Here is a 14571-nt window from a genome sequence, read left to right as displayed (position 1 = left end):
TATTGAGACTATTTTCATGCTTTCAGTTAAATATATTCTGGGGCAGAAGAGATTCAATGGTTTAGGAAAAAGTTTTGCTGACAGTTTTCAAGCTAGACATCTCTATGGTTCGAAGGGGGAAAAATTATTTTGAATATTTATTTGAAAGATTAATGTATACATTTCTTAAACAATGTTCAGCACTTTTACCTTTTTATCAAGGAAAATCATTTTAGAACTTATCCTTCAACTTTTGTTTAACAAGAAAAGGATTAGAAATGGTAAAAGTATAAAGTTAAAAGAAGATACAAATTTATACAAATGCGATGACTAGCAACAGGCTCTGGGCCCAGCTAGGCTGATTCCAGTCAGTTTATTAGTCTGCAATGAAGATCAATGGCCGTCTTAAAGCTGTCCAACCCCTTTTCCATTGCCATCTCTTCTGGTAAGCTGTTCTAAGTGTTCACGACCCTACTAAAGTAGTCATTTTTCCTGTCATTCCATAGGTTAGCATGTAGTCATTAGGTTTGCATAGTCACTACCTAGTAGTTTCCATAGGTAGTCATTCCATAGGTTAGCCTGAGATTTGAATAGCTTAAAACAATGGCCCTTCGTCCCGCTTTCCATGCAAAAATTTAACCTATTAACATGTTTCATTTTGATAAATTGAAACAACTGAATCATGTCCTCTCTGACTCTCCTTTGTTCCAGGCTATACATATTAAGCCTATTAAGTCTGTTTTCATAGTCTAAATCTGAAAGTCTCCTTACTAGTCTAGTAGCCCTTTTTTGAATCCTTTCTAATACAGAAATATCTTTCCTGAGATAAAGAGACCAAAACTGAACAGTGTACTCTTAATGAGGTCGTACTTAACTCCTATATAAAGGTAGAAGAACTTTTTCAAAAGATCCAAGAAGATCTGTTTCGCCTCAACCGAAAAACTATTCTGTTTGAAAAATCTCATTCTCTTTCTCAGGAATCACAATGAGGCCTCGAAATTTATCACATGACACGAGAGTTCCCCTTCCTTTCTGCCTGGTTCCATCCAAGTTTCCCTCAAGGTGGTTTTATCTTGCTCGTGAACTACAGCCATATTTGAATCAAGTTTTGCTTGACATTGCCCATTCAAGAGATGTTCTCAAGGAATGCTTATCCAGGTGAGTTTTAATGTGGATATAGTATTCTTTTAGCTGAATTTCTGTTGATCTTGATCCATATACTGTTTGTCTTTCATGAGTAAAGCTTCGCCATTAAGTCTGAGCCCATCTACAGCCATAGAAACAAACTCCGTTTATTTTCTGAGAGGGTTAGCAGGAGGGGTTATTTGGCACCATTTCACCACTCGCCCTCTTGCCTCTCTGTAGTCGTATGGGTTTTTCCAATGCTAAGCTTCCCTTGGGGAAAATAAGACACGTCTTGTTGTTATAGCAACAGACTGGCCAAGACATTTCGGCGGGGGCTTTTCTTGTGATGGCCATGCAGTATTTCACCCTTTTATTTTCATGCGAGCACTATGCATATATATAAACAATATTATGCAAATTGTAATGTTACATTAAGATTGTAGCTAAATTAATCCATTTTTTACTAAGTGTGTTGTTTAATTCATAGTTTAATGTTTATCCATTTGCAGCACCATAGAAGTGGATGAATTTACCAGCAACATTTATAAGATTTTTGAAGCTGTGGACCGCTTGGACAGAACAGAGGTTTGTTTTTATTACTGTACTTAAGCTTTAACTTATCATAAAGTTTGGTTCATTTTAAAGTTAGGAGTTGATTTCTCACTTCGAATTTGGGTAGTATTCTTTTTATTCTAGCATTTTCTGTCTTTAAAACAATACAATTGTAAACTGTTCAGAACCTTAAGATTTGCACCCTGATACACTACCGCTCATTAGTTTCAATACATTTGCGAAAAAGTGGAAGTGCTAAGCTGTTTCAATGTGTGTGTTTTATGCAATGATGGTATTTTTTCGATAAAATACAGTTGTAGGATGAATCTCAATTACATTTTGTTGGTTTACATCAAAAAATAAAAATATAAGATGAAAAATGCAAAATTTAGGAGGACATAGAATAAAGCAGTAAATCCACCAATTCTATTGTCAGTGGGAATTCCAAATAACTGAAACTATATGACATATATTCAGAACAGGTGTCATTTCCTCCCCCCCCCCTCCCCCGCACACCAGTGATTAACACTTTAATCTTTATTAATTCCTCCAAAACCTGCAAGCTGAGCTTTGCAATGCTCCGGCATAGCAGATGTTGACTTTTGACTGAACTCTTGGTAATAATGCTTTCCTGCAGTTTTATCTTGGTCGTAGGTTTCTTAGAAACAATTTCATGCCCATTTTCTGCCAACAAATTTAAATACAGGAACATTCCTATCCAACCCAAAACTTTAGTGCCAGATTTTTTCATATAGGACTGCACCTGATGGGAGGAAATTGAGGGAGAATTACTTTTCCAATATCTCCATAATGTTTCAGAGATGAAAACTTGTAAACTAGGCGACAAAATCCTTAATAAACATTAGATTGTAATTACTAAATTATGTTGCATAAAGAGTAAAAAGTCTTGTTGAAACCCTTGTTTTTCTGAATCATGATTTCAGTTCATGAAAAGAGGATAGTCGCAAATTGCAGCAAAAGTTGTTTTTTTTTTTTAAAGTAATGTACACAAACTTTAACATTTAAGCTAAAATAAGTGGGGTTCCTCAGGGATCAGTGTTAGGGCCTCTTTTGTTTATTATATTTATGAATGACATCAATGAAAATATTTCTGGAAGCATGAATTGTTTTGCTGACGATATAAAAGTTATGGGGATTGTCGAAAATGAAGAACAAGTAAAGCAAGAGGATTTAGATCATATTACTAAGTGGGCAGATAAATGGGGTATGGCAGTTAATGTAGGGAAATGTCAAGTGGTACACTTAGGTCATGGAAATAAGCGTATGAGATATCGTTTACAGGGTTCAGTTATAAATCAGGCAGAAAATGTTATGGATCTGGGTATCTTTATTAATCAGGACTTCAAGTTTAGTCAACAGTGCAGTATTGCTAAGCCAACAAAATGCTTGGCTTTATCAATAGATCTATTTCAAACAAATCTAAGAAAGTTCTTCTGCCTTTATATAGGAGTTTAGTAAGACCTCATTTGGAGTATGCTGTTCAGTTTTGGTCGCCTTATCCGAAGAAAGATATTTTTGTATTGGAAAGGGTTCAAAGAAGGGTAACTAAATTAGTAAGGGGACTCTCAGATTTAGATTATGATACCAGACTTAATAGGCTTAACATGTATAGCCTGGAGCAAAGGAGAGTCAGAGGGGACATGATTCAGTTATTTAAATTTATCAAAATGAAAGATGTAAATGGATTAAATTTTTGCGGGGAAAGCAGGACAAGGGGTCATTGTTTTAAGCTATTTAAATCTCAGGCTAACTTGGAAATCAGGAAAATCAGGCTCTGGGCCCAGCTAGACTGGTCCTAGTCAATTTACAATCCCCAGTGAAGATCAATGGCCCTCTTAAAACTGTCTACTCCTTTGCTCATTACCACCTCTTCCGGTAAGCTGTTCCAAGGTTCCACTACCCTGCTAAAATAATAATTTTTCCTAATATCCATGTTAGCGTGAGATTTAAATAGCTTATAACAATGACCCCTTGTCCTGTTTTCAGTGCTAAACTTTAGCCCCGTAACATCTCTCGTTTTAATAAATTTAAACAGCTGAATCATGTCCCCTCGGTCTCTTCTTTGCTCAAGACTGTACATTTTTAGCCTTCTAAGCCTGGAATCATAATCTAAGTGGGAAAGTCCACTTATTAGCCTTGTAGCCCGCCTTTGAACCCTTTCCAATACATTAATGTCTTTCTTAAGATAAGGAGACCAAAACTGAACAGCATACTCCAAATGGGGCCTTACCAAACTTCTATTTAAGGGCAGAAGAACTTCTTTAGATTTGTTTGAAATAGATCTATTGATAAACCCAAGCATCTTATTGGCTTTGTTGCTAGCAATGCTGCACTGTTGGCTAAACTTTAAATCCTGACTTATTAAGACCCCCAGATCAGTAACTTTGTCTGTCTGACTAATGACTGAACCTTGCAAATAATAACTTGTACACTTATTTCCATGCCCTAAATGTAGCACTTGACATTTCCCAACATTAACAGCCATACCCCATTTATCAGCCCATTTTGTAATATGATCTAGATCCTCTTGCAGCTGATTTGCTTGTTCTTCATTTTCTACAGTCCCCATAACTTTGACATCATCAGCAAAACAATTCATGTTTCCAGAAATGTTTTTGTGAATATCGTTCATAAAGACAATGAACAAAACAGGCCCTAACACTGATCCTTGAGGAACCCCGCTTAAGACCTCACTCCAATCTATATATATAATTCTCTTACGTGCCGGCAAATGAAGGGGTGAATTTCTAAACCTCTGTTGGCAACACTTCGCCGATAAATCATGTAAACAAACTTCTACGTTGTTTTGAAATCTTGAATCACAGAATACTCAACGAACTTTTTTTTTTTTTGAGATGAGTTTGAGTCGGGCTGTGGCCCATTTCAACCTTAATCAGCAAAGAAAAGCTCAAAGAAGGCAGGAAACCGTTCTTGAATCCAATTTAAGACGAGCCATTTCCAGAGTTGTATTCTCTGATTCGCTGCTGATAATTTTTAGCGGCTGGGGAATTTTCAGTCAGCAGTTCCTTCAACAGATCAGGTGCGTCACACAATGCCGGTAACCGCACCTTTCCGTCATGGCAACATTTAGTATATTTATTTGCAGTATTACGCTCTTTCTGCCAATAAAGAGCACCACAAAATTCGCATTCTTCACACATTGCTCCACAATCATGTTCATCGGCAATGTTGTTTTGAACGCGTAGGCGCTTTGAGCGTCGTCTATTCTCTGCTTCAGTACGACAGTTCAGTTCAAAATGAATAACCGAGAAAGAATTTACTTTATTCCTTTTATTCTCAGCTGAAAGGTTTCGCCAAATTTGTTTAGGGTTATAGTAGTTTTAGTATTGTGCAAGCAAAGTAGCCTTGGCGAGTTTTCGCGTTTTTAGTTAAACCATTTTTTGTTCGTGACGTGGCAAGGATTCAGAATAACAACAAGAAGGACAAACGTTTGAGAAAATATGTTTGGTGCTCTCTGAGCCTGTTTTTAGTCATGGCCAGCTCTATGTGGCATTATCAAGAACAAGATCTTTTGAAGCAGTGTCAGTTGTGGCTCCCAAACGGGACATTTTTAATTGTGTATATGAGGAAGTTTTCTCAGATTAGAATATATAAGAGTGTAAATATGTAAATATATATAAGAGTGTAAATAATGTAAATACATCCCTCGGGGGAGCCTGTAACCCCTAGAGGGCGCGTCCCCAGGTGGCGGATAGGGGAATGCCTTCATTGGTTTTCCAATGGGTGGTAGAAGGGAAATAAAATACCTTCCGCGGACCAACAGGTAGAAGTGCAATCTCTCCAAAGCAATGACAGACACTTTTGTATCTATAATGGTAAAGTTGTGCACATTGCCAAGGCAGTCATCTTACATACAGCAAAGTTAAACTGTCGAAAATCTGGCTAAAGCAGACAAATTAACATTATGAACGTAATTTTCATATTGGTTAAATGGATGGTGACCTAAATGCAATTACCAACTTTAATTTTTACGGAAAATTTTAGCTAGGCTAATGTATTGGCATACAGCGAGCGAGCGAAGCGAGCATGGATCGCGAAGCGATCCACAGGGAACTGCGTAAGCAGTTCCGGGGGTTGGCGAGCGATAGCGAGCAGGGGGCGATAGCCCCCTAGTTAGAATAATTTCCCCTTACAACTACTCTTTGTTTCCTTCCGGTCAGCCAGTTTTTTACCCAAATGAAAGTTTTCCCTCCTATTCCTATATCAGCTAATTTGCTAAGTAGAGCAATGTGCGGTACCTTATCGAAAGCTTTTTGAAAATCAATGTAAACAACATCTATAGGCTTCTTATTGTCCAAAGCCATGGTAACTTTGTCATAGAAATGTAATAAATTAGTTGCACAAGATTTACCTTTCCTGAAACCGTACTGAAAACTAGTCAATAGATTATTAGTCTCTAGAAAATTTACTATCTTAATTTTCATCAATGTTTCAAAAATTTTGCAAACCACCGAAGTTAGACTCACAGGTCTATAATTTCCCGCACTCCCTTTAGACCCTTTCTTGAAGAGCGGTGTAATGTTAGCCAGCTTCCAGTCCTCTGGCACTGTCCCCGAATTATAAGAAGCATTGAAAATGTTTGCGATTACATCTGCTAATTCCTCTGCACATTCAACTAAAATTTTTGGATAAATATTATCTGGCCCCGGGGCCTTCGTCTCTTTAATTTTTTTCAAATGAAGTAAAACGTCATCCCTGGAAAATACAAAGTCCTCAAGCTGTACTATAGCTTGTGTCTTGTTGGTGTCAACTGTTGAGATACAGTTATCGTTAAAAACACTCGAAAAAGAGTTATTAAGAACATTAGCAATATCACTATCGTCCTGAATTAAAATTCCGTGCTCATCAACCAGTGGCCCAATATGACTATTTCGAACTTTCCCCGAATTAGCGTATGCAAAAAACCTCTTGGGATTCCTGTTTATGTTATTTGCCAGTCTTTGCTCCAACTCTCTTTTCTGAATCCATACCAAATACTTAAATTTACGCCTTGCCTTACAATATTGGAGCCTATCTGCACTGTGACCTGTTTCTCTAAACCTATGAAAAGCAGTTTGCTTGTAATTTAGAGCGTCTTTAGTTTCCCTGGAGAACCACATTGGCCAAATTTTCGTGTTGACACCCTTTCTCCTAAAAGGAACATGATCCCTAACCGTATTCGCTAGATTTTCCTTAAACTCTGCCCACTGAAGATTCACATCGCTATTGTCCAATCCAGAAGAAAAAACTGCTTTCAAACTCTGCCGAAGTGCCACAAAGTCAGTATTTCTGAAATTGGGCACAAACCTAAAATTCTCTACTTTGTGCATATCAAATTTAATCCCGAACCTAATACTGTTGTGGTCACTATCTCCAATGTGTTCCCCTACACATAACCCCTGCCTACCAGTTTGTTTGGCACTCTTGGCTTCGTTAAGAGTTTTTCCACCTCTAGCTCAATCACTCCTATGCCAGACTGATGAGTGCTAATAAGCACGAAACTGCAGTCCTCGGCTGGAATTGACTGAGCTGGCGGTGTATTTCATGTAACTAATGATGATGTCATTACTTTTTGGTTTTGCAGCAATCAAGCCTGGGTTTGCTACGTTCCGATTACCTTCTGAACATGGATGACTCCGGGAATGTAATAGGTTTGAAGCAAGTGGAAAACAATGCCATTGCAGCCTCATTTGGTGGGTTGGCACCTTCTGTAAGACATTTGCATGAGTAAGACAGTTTACCTCGTATGCTGCTTTCAGTTTAAAAATGAATTGCTTGTTTGCATGTTTACTGAACTTGATTAACGTCCACTCTCTGACACATTCTCATTCATTGTTTGTTTTCTTTTTGATAGGTTTGTGTTGGAAAAGCTTGGTCAGAAAGCTTTCCATCATCTGGTAAATATGTCTTTCATTCAACTGTATGAACATCTTTATGAACGATATTTACAAAAATATTTCTGGGAACATGAATTGTTTTGCTGATGATGTCAAAGTTATGGTTACTGTAGAAAATGAAGAAAAAGCAAATCAGCTGCAAGAGGATCTAGATCATATTACGGAGTTTGCTGATAAATGGGGTATGGCTGTTAATGTTGGGAAATGTCAAGTGCTACATTTAGGGCATGGAAATAAGTGTACAAGTTATTATTTGCAAGGTTCAGTCATTAGTCAGGCAGACAAAGTTACTGATCTGGGGGTCTTAATAAGTCAGGATTTAAAGTTTAGCCAACAATGCAGCATTGCTAGTAACAAAGCCAATAAGATGCTTGGGTTTATCAATAGATCTATTTCAAACAAATCTAAAGAAGTTCTTCTGCCCTTATATAGAAGTTTGGTAAGATCCCATTTGGAGTATGCTGTTCAGTTTTGGTCTCCTTATCTTAAGAAAGACATTAATGTATTGGAAAGGGTTCAGAGGCGGACTATAAGGCTAATAAATGGACTTTCCCACTTAGATTATGATTCCAGGCTTAGAAGGCTAAAAATGTACAGTCTTGAGCAAAGAAGAGAACGAGGGGACATGATTCAGTTGTTTAAATTTATTAAAATGAAAGATGTTATGGGGCACTGAGATGATGTTTAGCACTGAAAACAGGACAAGGGGTCATTGTTTTAAGCTATTTAAATCTCAGGCTAACATTGATATTAGGAAAAATTATTATTTTAGCAGGGTAGTGGAACCTTGGAACAACTTATCGGAAGAGGTGGTAATGAGCAAGGGAGTAGATAGTTTTAAGAGGGCTTTTGATCTTCATTGGGGATTGTAAATTGACTAGGACAAGTCTAGCTGGGCCCAGAGCCTGTTGCTGGTCGTCACTTTTGTATTTGTATTTGTATAATGATTAGTTCTAGCCCTCTTCAGGTCTCATTTCAGAATTTTCCGGAGAGGGGGGAGCAAGGGTTTATGTTCAATTTATATTGAAAAACTGCAAAACTCATTCAAAATTGCATATTTTCATAATGTTTCTAAAATCTAGGAGGAGGTCAGTAGAAACCCCCCACCCCCTGATCACTCAAAAAATGACAGACCTGGCCCTCTTATTTACATGGGGTTTGTCAAATCCTGAAAAGCTTTTTTTTTTTTTTTTTTGAAAATTAACTAAAATAGTGAGCATTTTTTTAACCTCAAACCATTTTCCCTTTTCCACTTGTTGCTATTTACCTTAAGTTTAAACTAAAATGAAAGTATGAAAAAATATTAGTGTGAAGGAATACATTAAAATCTAATTAAAATATATTTGAAATACTCGATCCTTGCACCATTGGGTCTCCTTTTTTTCGGCTATCGTATCTGAATTTAGACTTTTCAGAGAATCTTCTGGTAAATTTTCACATTGAATTTGCCTTTCTTTCCTACATACAACATGCAGCAAATAATCCCAAGCCGCTTATTTGCTGCTTTCTGGAAATGTTGCAGAAGTATTTTCTGAAAGCCACTTTTTGTTGAATTTGCCCTTCTTACCCCAATACTTCAAATGTTTATATGAACACTATTCCCATGTTTTTTCGCCTTACTCTAGCATTGATAATTGATACTATGTGAATTGATGCAAAAATATTTTTGAAACTTTTGTACACTGATTATTTATTTGATGCAATGGTTAATGTTAATGAACACTGCTACCTCCCACTTTTACCAAAGTGAGCTTTGAGCAAAGTATTGCTTGATTATAGATTGGATAATGTACCATTACTAAATATAGTATACATAAGTACAAGCAGATATGTTTCCATTATTATAATAAATAAAGAGTATTACATTTAATATTTAATGTAAATCTTCAAATTTTTATTACAAAAATGCTAAATATGTCAATCTTACTTGATGCAGCTTTTATTATAAATGTTTAGAGTCGTCCCTTGCCACTTTACGTTTCGACTTTCGCGGCTTCACTGTATTGCAGTTTTTTCAAATATAATGAAACCTCTCTGAGCGTCCACTTCTGATAAACTCCTCTGAGCAACTGGGTTGTTGCCTGTCTGGGCTACAAAATAGACTGGCGGCTACTCTTCCCTTTCAGTTTTTTTATTTTATTTATCGTTAACTTTTTACTAAAAGAATGGCCAGGTGTTTTCTATGTTTAGATTTTTGTAACGAGAAGGGGGGGGATTGATATTTAGAGATAAGGCTCGTGTAGGTATAAACTATCGTTTCCCTTAATTGAGCTGTTTTTTTTTTGAAGTAAAAGGTCTTGGTCATTTTCATTCTAGAGTTTTTACTACTGTGATGAGGGCAAGGCAAGTTTGTTTAAATTTAGATCAGCGAATAGAAGTTTTGCACGAGTATGATGAGGGAAAATCAGCAAGGAAGTGAGCTGAATTTTTATGTTGCCAATCCAATATTAGTTGTAATAAATAAAACGTCCTGTTTTTGACTCGGCAAACTTTAGAGAAAATTGACGACATCATTACTAATTCGGAAGCTATAGCCAACTCAATTTGGGATTCATTTTTACAAATTAAACAAACTTGAAAAAAAAAAAAAAATAGTTTCTATAATTGTAAGCAAAGACAAATTGAATCATTTTTTCCTAAAAAATAGAAATCATGAAATAAAGCATTTTCTTTTCTTTTTCTTTAAAATTAATTTTAAATGTTGAATTGAATCTTAGTAGTACAGTTCGAATTCAATGATTAAAACCCTCAAGAGCGCCCAAGTTTTAACGGAACGGAGGGCTGGCCACTCAGAGAGGTTTCACTGTATATTCAAATTCATTAGCCTTATCTATTGGACTCTTAAATTTTCCCCCTAAAGCATGACAGAATATTGTTTTAAAATAAGGCAAGTTCTTATAAGGGCTCATTTATTAAAGTCACTTGAAAGGAGGGGATTTGTACAGAAATAGCTATTTGCTTTCAACAGATAAACACTTACTGGGGATTTATATCACTGTACAGTAAGCAGTATCTTCAAAGAATGCAGAAGTAAGGGGGACAGATAGTATGCCTCTGTTTTATTCACTTTATCATTAAAAAGGTTGCACTGTTTTCATAGGTGTAAGAACTGCGAGTGTAATTTACTGTACAATAATAACAATGTAAAACTTATTAAGTCTAATTTGTCTTATTTTCTCATATTTAGTGTAATGGGGTTGGGGGAAGAGGTTATTAAACTGAAGAGTTTATATATTACTAAAGGGTGTTATTTTATAACAAGAGAGCAAGGACTCTATGTTGAAAATTGCTTTTATAATGTCGTAAACAATTTTTCTACTCTCAACTAGAAAAATATTAAATTTTTAAATAAAGAATTCTATTTCACGAAAATTTTGTGGTTGACTGTACCTTGTTTTGTTATTTCTGTCAGTCTTGAAAAGGAAATAGTTTCTAATGTATTACGGTAGTTTGTTTAAAATTGACTTTCTTCCTGATGAAAAATTTTTTGTGGTTTTAATTCATTCCTGAATGAAAGAATTACAGTTGGACTTAACAAGTACAGTAAAACCCCTCCTAACGGACACCCCTCAAAGGCAGACACCCCTCTTATGCAGACAATTTTTAATTCCCCAGTTCCAATGCAAATAACATTATTAAACCCCTGTCCTGCGGACACCTCTCTATTACGGACAAAAAAATTTGTCCTGTTAGTGTCCGCATTAGAGGGATTTTATTGTACTTATTAACAACAATTTTTTTTTTTTTTTTGAGATTTTTCGTTGTACAAATAAAATTGTTTTTATGTTCTTTATATTTTAATTTTGTTTTTCATGACAGTAATTTTGAAAAGAAAAATGGTACTTTTAGTAACTAATACTATTTTTTTTTCTGTAGTTACCTGAGAATGAAAGCGATTATGAATTAGCCAGAGGATTGATTGCAGCTTGGGATGTCTATGACAATCCGAGGTTCAACTTCTTTTTTATCCTTTACATTCGGCATCCTCCATACTAGTGATTGCAATACCGATATACCGAATACTGGTATTTCGAGCAATTTTGCTATTTTGAAATACCAGTATTTGCTGAGGTAAAATACCGGTATTTTTGGTATTAGCTGAAAATAATAAATAGTTTTAATTAAAGAGTTTTCAGTCTAACTTATTAGATATATACGTTTATTTCTTTTCCCATGATACAGTACCAAAGTCGATCTATTGATGTAAAAATTTGGCTTCAGAGCACAAACTAGCAGAATATCATTAAATGAAAGTAGCGAAAAGATTGTAAAATGATATTGTCATAACTAGATGGTGAGATCAATTGCATTTTCGTGCGATTTTGTGCACCATGTATTTATTTTTTCCATTTCCCTGATCACTCACTTTTCCTTTTGTGAAAGTTAATTTCGAGTGTAATTTTGAATGCACTTGTCTTATTAACAATTTATTCCATCCATCAATTGCTGTAATACTTTATGACTTCTTTTTTAGTTATTTGTCTCAACTGTACTAAATTTTGACAGAAAATTTTTCTTCTTAGCCTAACAAATGGTAATGTGTTGTTACCAGTATTAGTTTGTTGTACTGTCTCGCTATTTTGCTTTATACTGGGCAAGATAATATTTAGAAATTATACAGTGTCCTTAAAATTTGCATAGAAGTAAAACATAATAAATTGAAACATATTTTCAGATATTTACATAACTGTAATTGTAAAGAATTTTGAAAAGAAAGCGAAAATGAATAAAAGAAACTAACAATATCAAATTAGTTTATTTTAAATTTCAAAACAAAGGGCTGATAAAAAGCAAACACAAACCTCTTCTGCTCAAGAGAAAATGATAAAATGAAGGTAATATTGGAAAAGTATTGACTCTCCAAAAAAAAATTACAACTAGCTATAAATTCGTGAAATACACCGCCAGCTCAGTCATTTCCAGCCGAGGACTGCAGTTTCGTGCTTATTAGCACTCATCAGCCAGGCATAGGAAAGTGACTGAACTGGAGATGGAAAACCTCTTAAGGAAGCCAAGAGTGTGAAACAAATTGGTAGCTAATATAGAATTAGCAGACCAGATGAGTGACCGAAGCAATGGTTCGGTTCAACTCGAAGATTGAACGCGAGGCACTAAGTGCTAATAAGCACGAAACTGCAGTCCTCGGCTGGAAATGACTGAGCTGGCAGTGTATTTCACGTATTTCTGCTTTAGCCCTGCTAATGGGCAGTAATTTACTGAATATAGCTATAAATTGTTTAAAGAAATAATAAAAATACACACAATACAAAAGAAACATGCACACACATTCAAAAGTACTTATCCAGAAATACCTGCCTATAACAAAATTTTCTTAAAGGATTTTTATCAGGTTGAACAATGGAATTGGCTCTGTTTACATGGATTTCAAGGTAAGATAATTTTGTTATAGGCAGGTACTGTCCCGTGGATGGCTAATTATCGGAACTTGTTTTCCTAATTAGTCGAGGCGAAACCCCCTGCTTTTAGTTTTAGGTTTGAGCTCTAGTTTATTGTTTTTAGTTTAGGAAGTGGTGCTTTTGCCCAATGTTATTCTATATTGCATGCACTGGAGCTTAAACATTCTCTTTTAGTTCATAGTTAAATTTTTGGTCTTTTGACCATAATTAATGAATCCTCCACGGCAGATGAGCTCTGGATTCATACTTTATCTTTTCCTACTTAATAGCTGTTTGCAATTTTCCTTTTTATCATCATTAATTATATATAATTTGTTTAATATTTGAAATTCTGTTTGCTTATATATATATATATATATATATATATATATATATATATATAAACCACATATTTCTTCTCTTTTCTTAGTAATTAATAATTAAGTAAACTTAAATAATTTTAAAATGTCCTTTAAACAATGGAGAATGAGATGTGCAGAATTATGTATTATATTAAATTATTCGTTAAGTAACTCATTTAAATTTCTGAGTTAAAAAAAAAAAAAAACATGATTGGTACATGAAAAGTGATGGTCTTGGATATTGTTTTTAAGAAGGATATATTATTATACGAGGTGCGGCTAGAAAAAAACCGAACTAGCACAGGTGAAACAATAAAACGAATGCAATAAGGCTGAAAGTCGCCTGGCCTGTCACGTGACTCTTGCTCCGCCTACTGCTCGAGTTTCATCTGCCTCCTGCACTCAGTCTGCCCGTGGCGTCTGTTCTAAGTAGTTGACGTTTTATCTGTGCGTCGGAAAAATGTTGAGTGTACAGAAAGAACAGCGTGTAAATTTCTTTTCAAACTTGGAAAATCTGCAAGTGAAACGTTTGTAATGTTGCAACAAGTTTACGGCGATGATTGTTTATCGCGAACACAAGTGTTTGAGTGGTTTAAACGATTTAAAGATGACACAAGTGATGACGCTCGCGCTGGCAGACCATTGTCAGCAAAAACTGATGCAAACATTGAAAAAATCGGTAAACTTGTTCGAGAAGATCGCCGTTTAACAATCAGAGCAATGTCTGAGTTGACAGGAATTGACAAGGAAAGTGTTAGGTAGATTCTTCATGAAAATTTCAACATGAACAAAGTGCGTGCAAAAATGGTTCCAAAGTGTCTCACAATTGAACAGAAGGAACGCCGAAGAATAATTTGTTCTGACATCCTAGAAAACATTGAAAGAGATCCCACCTTTTTACAAAATGTTATTACTTGTGATGAATCGTGGTTTTTTACTTACGATCCCGAAACCAAACGCCAGTCGATGCATTGGAAATCTCCACGACAAAAAAAAGCACGAATGTCAAAATCGAAATTCAAGGCAATGATGATTGTTTTTTTTGATGTCAAAGGGATTGTACTCATTGATTGGGTACCAGAGGGACAAACAGTGAATCAGCATTACTACATTAGCATCCTGACTACCCTACGTGAGCGAGTACGGAGAAAACGGAACGATTTGTGGAAAAAAAAGACATGGATCCTGCACCAAGACAATGCCCCAGCTCACAATGCATTGTCAGTGAAGACGTTTTTA

At 35.6% G+C, this 14571-nt stretch overlaps 1 protein-coding gene across 2 annotated transcripts in view; it reads left to right on the top strand.

Annotated features, from left to right (window-relative positions):
* The window catches only part of LOC129230592 (glutathione synthetase-like), a 35615-nt gene that overhangs the window by 1637 nt on the left and 19407 nt on the right, over window positions 1-14571 (top strand). For both annotated transcript variants that reach the window (XM_054864999.1, XM_054864997.1), the window contains exons 2-6: window positions 957-1137; window positions 1614-1689; window positions 7262-7404; window positions 7532-7574; window positions 11451-11524. In XM_054864999.1, the coding sequence (XP_054720974.1) occupies window positions 965-1137; window positions 1614-1689; window positions 7262-7404; window positions 7532-7574; window positions 11451-11524 (509 nt within the window). In that variant the 5' untranslated portion in view covers window positions 957-964. The remainder of the gene's footprint in view (window positions 1-956; window positions 1138-1613; window positions 1690-7261; window positions 7405-7531; window positions 7575-11450; window positions 11525-14571) is intronic.

The sequence above is a fragment of the Uloborus diversus genome, chromosome 9, assembly GCF_026930045.1.
Source record: "Uloborus diversus isolate 005 chromosome 9, Udiv.v.3.1, whole genome shotgun sequence".
NCBI classification, from domain to species: Eukaryota; Metazoa; Arthropoda; class Arachnida; order Araneae; family Uloboridae; genus Uloborus; species Uloborus diversus.
This window is presented reverse-complemented; position numbering and strand designations above follow the sequence as displayed.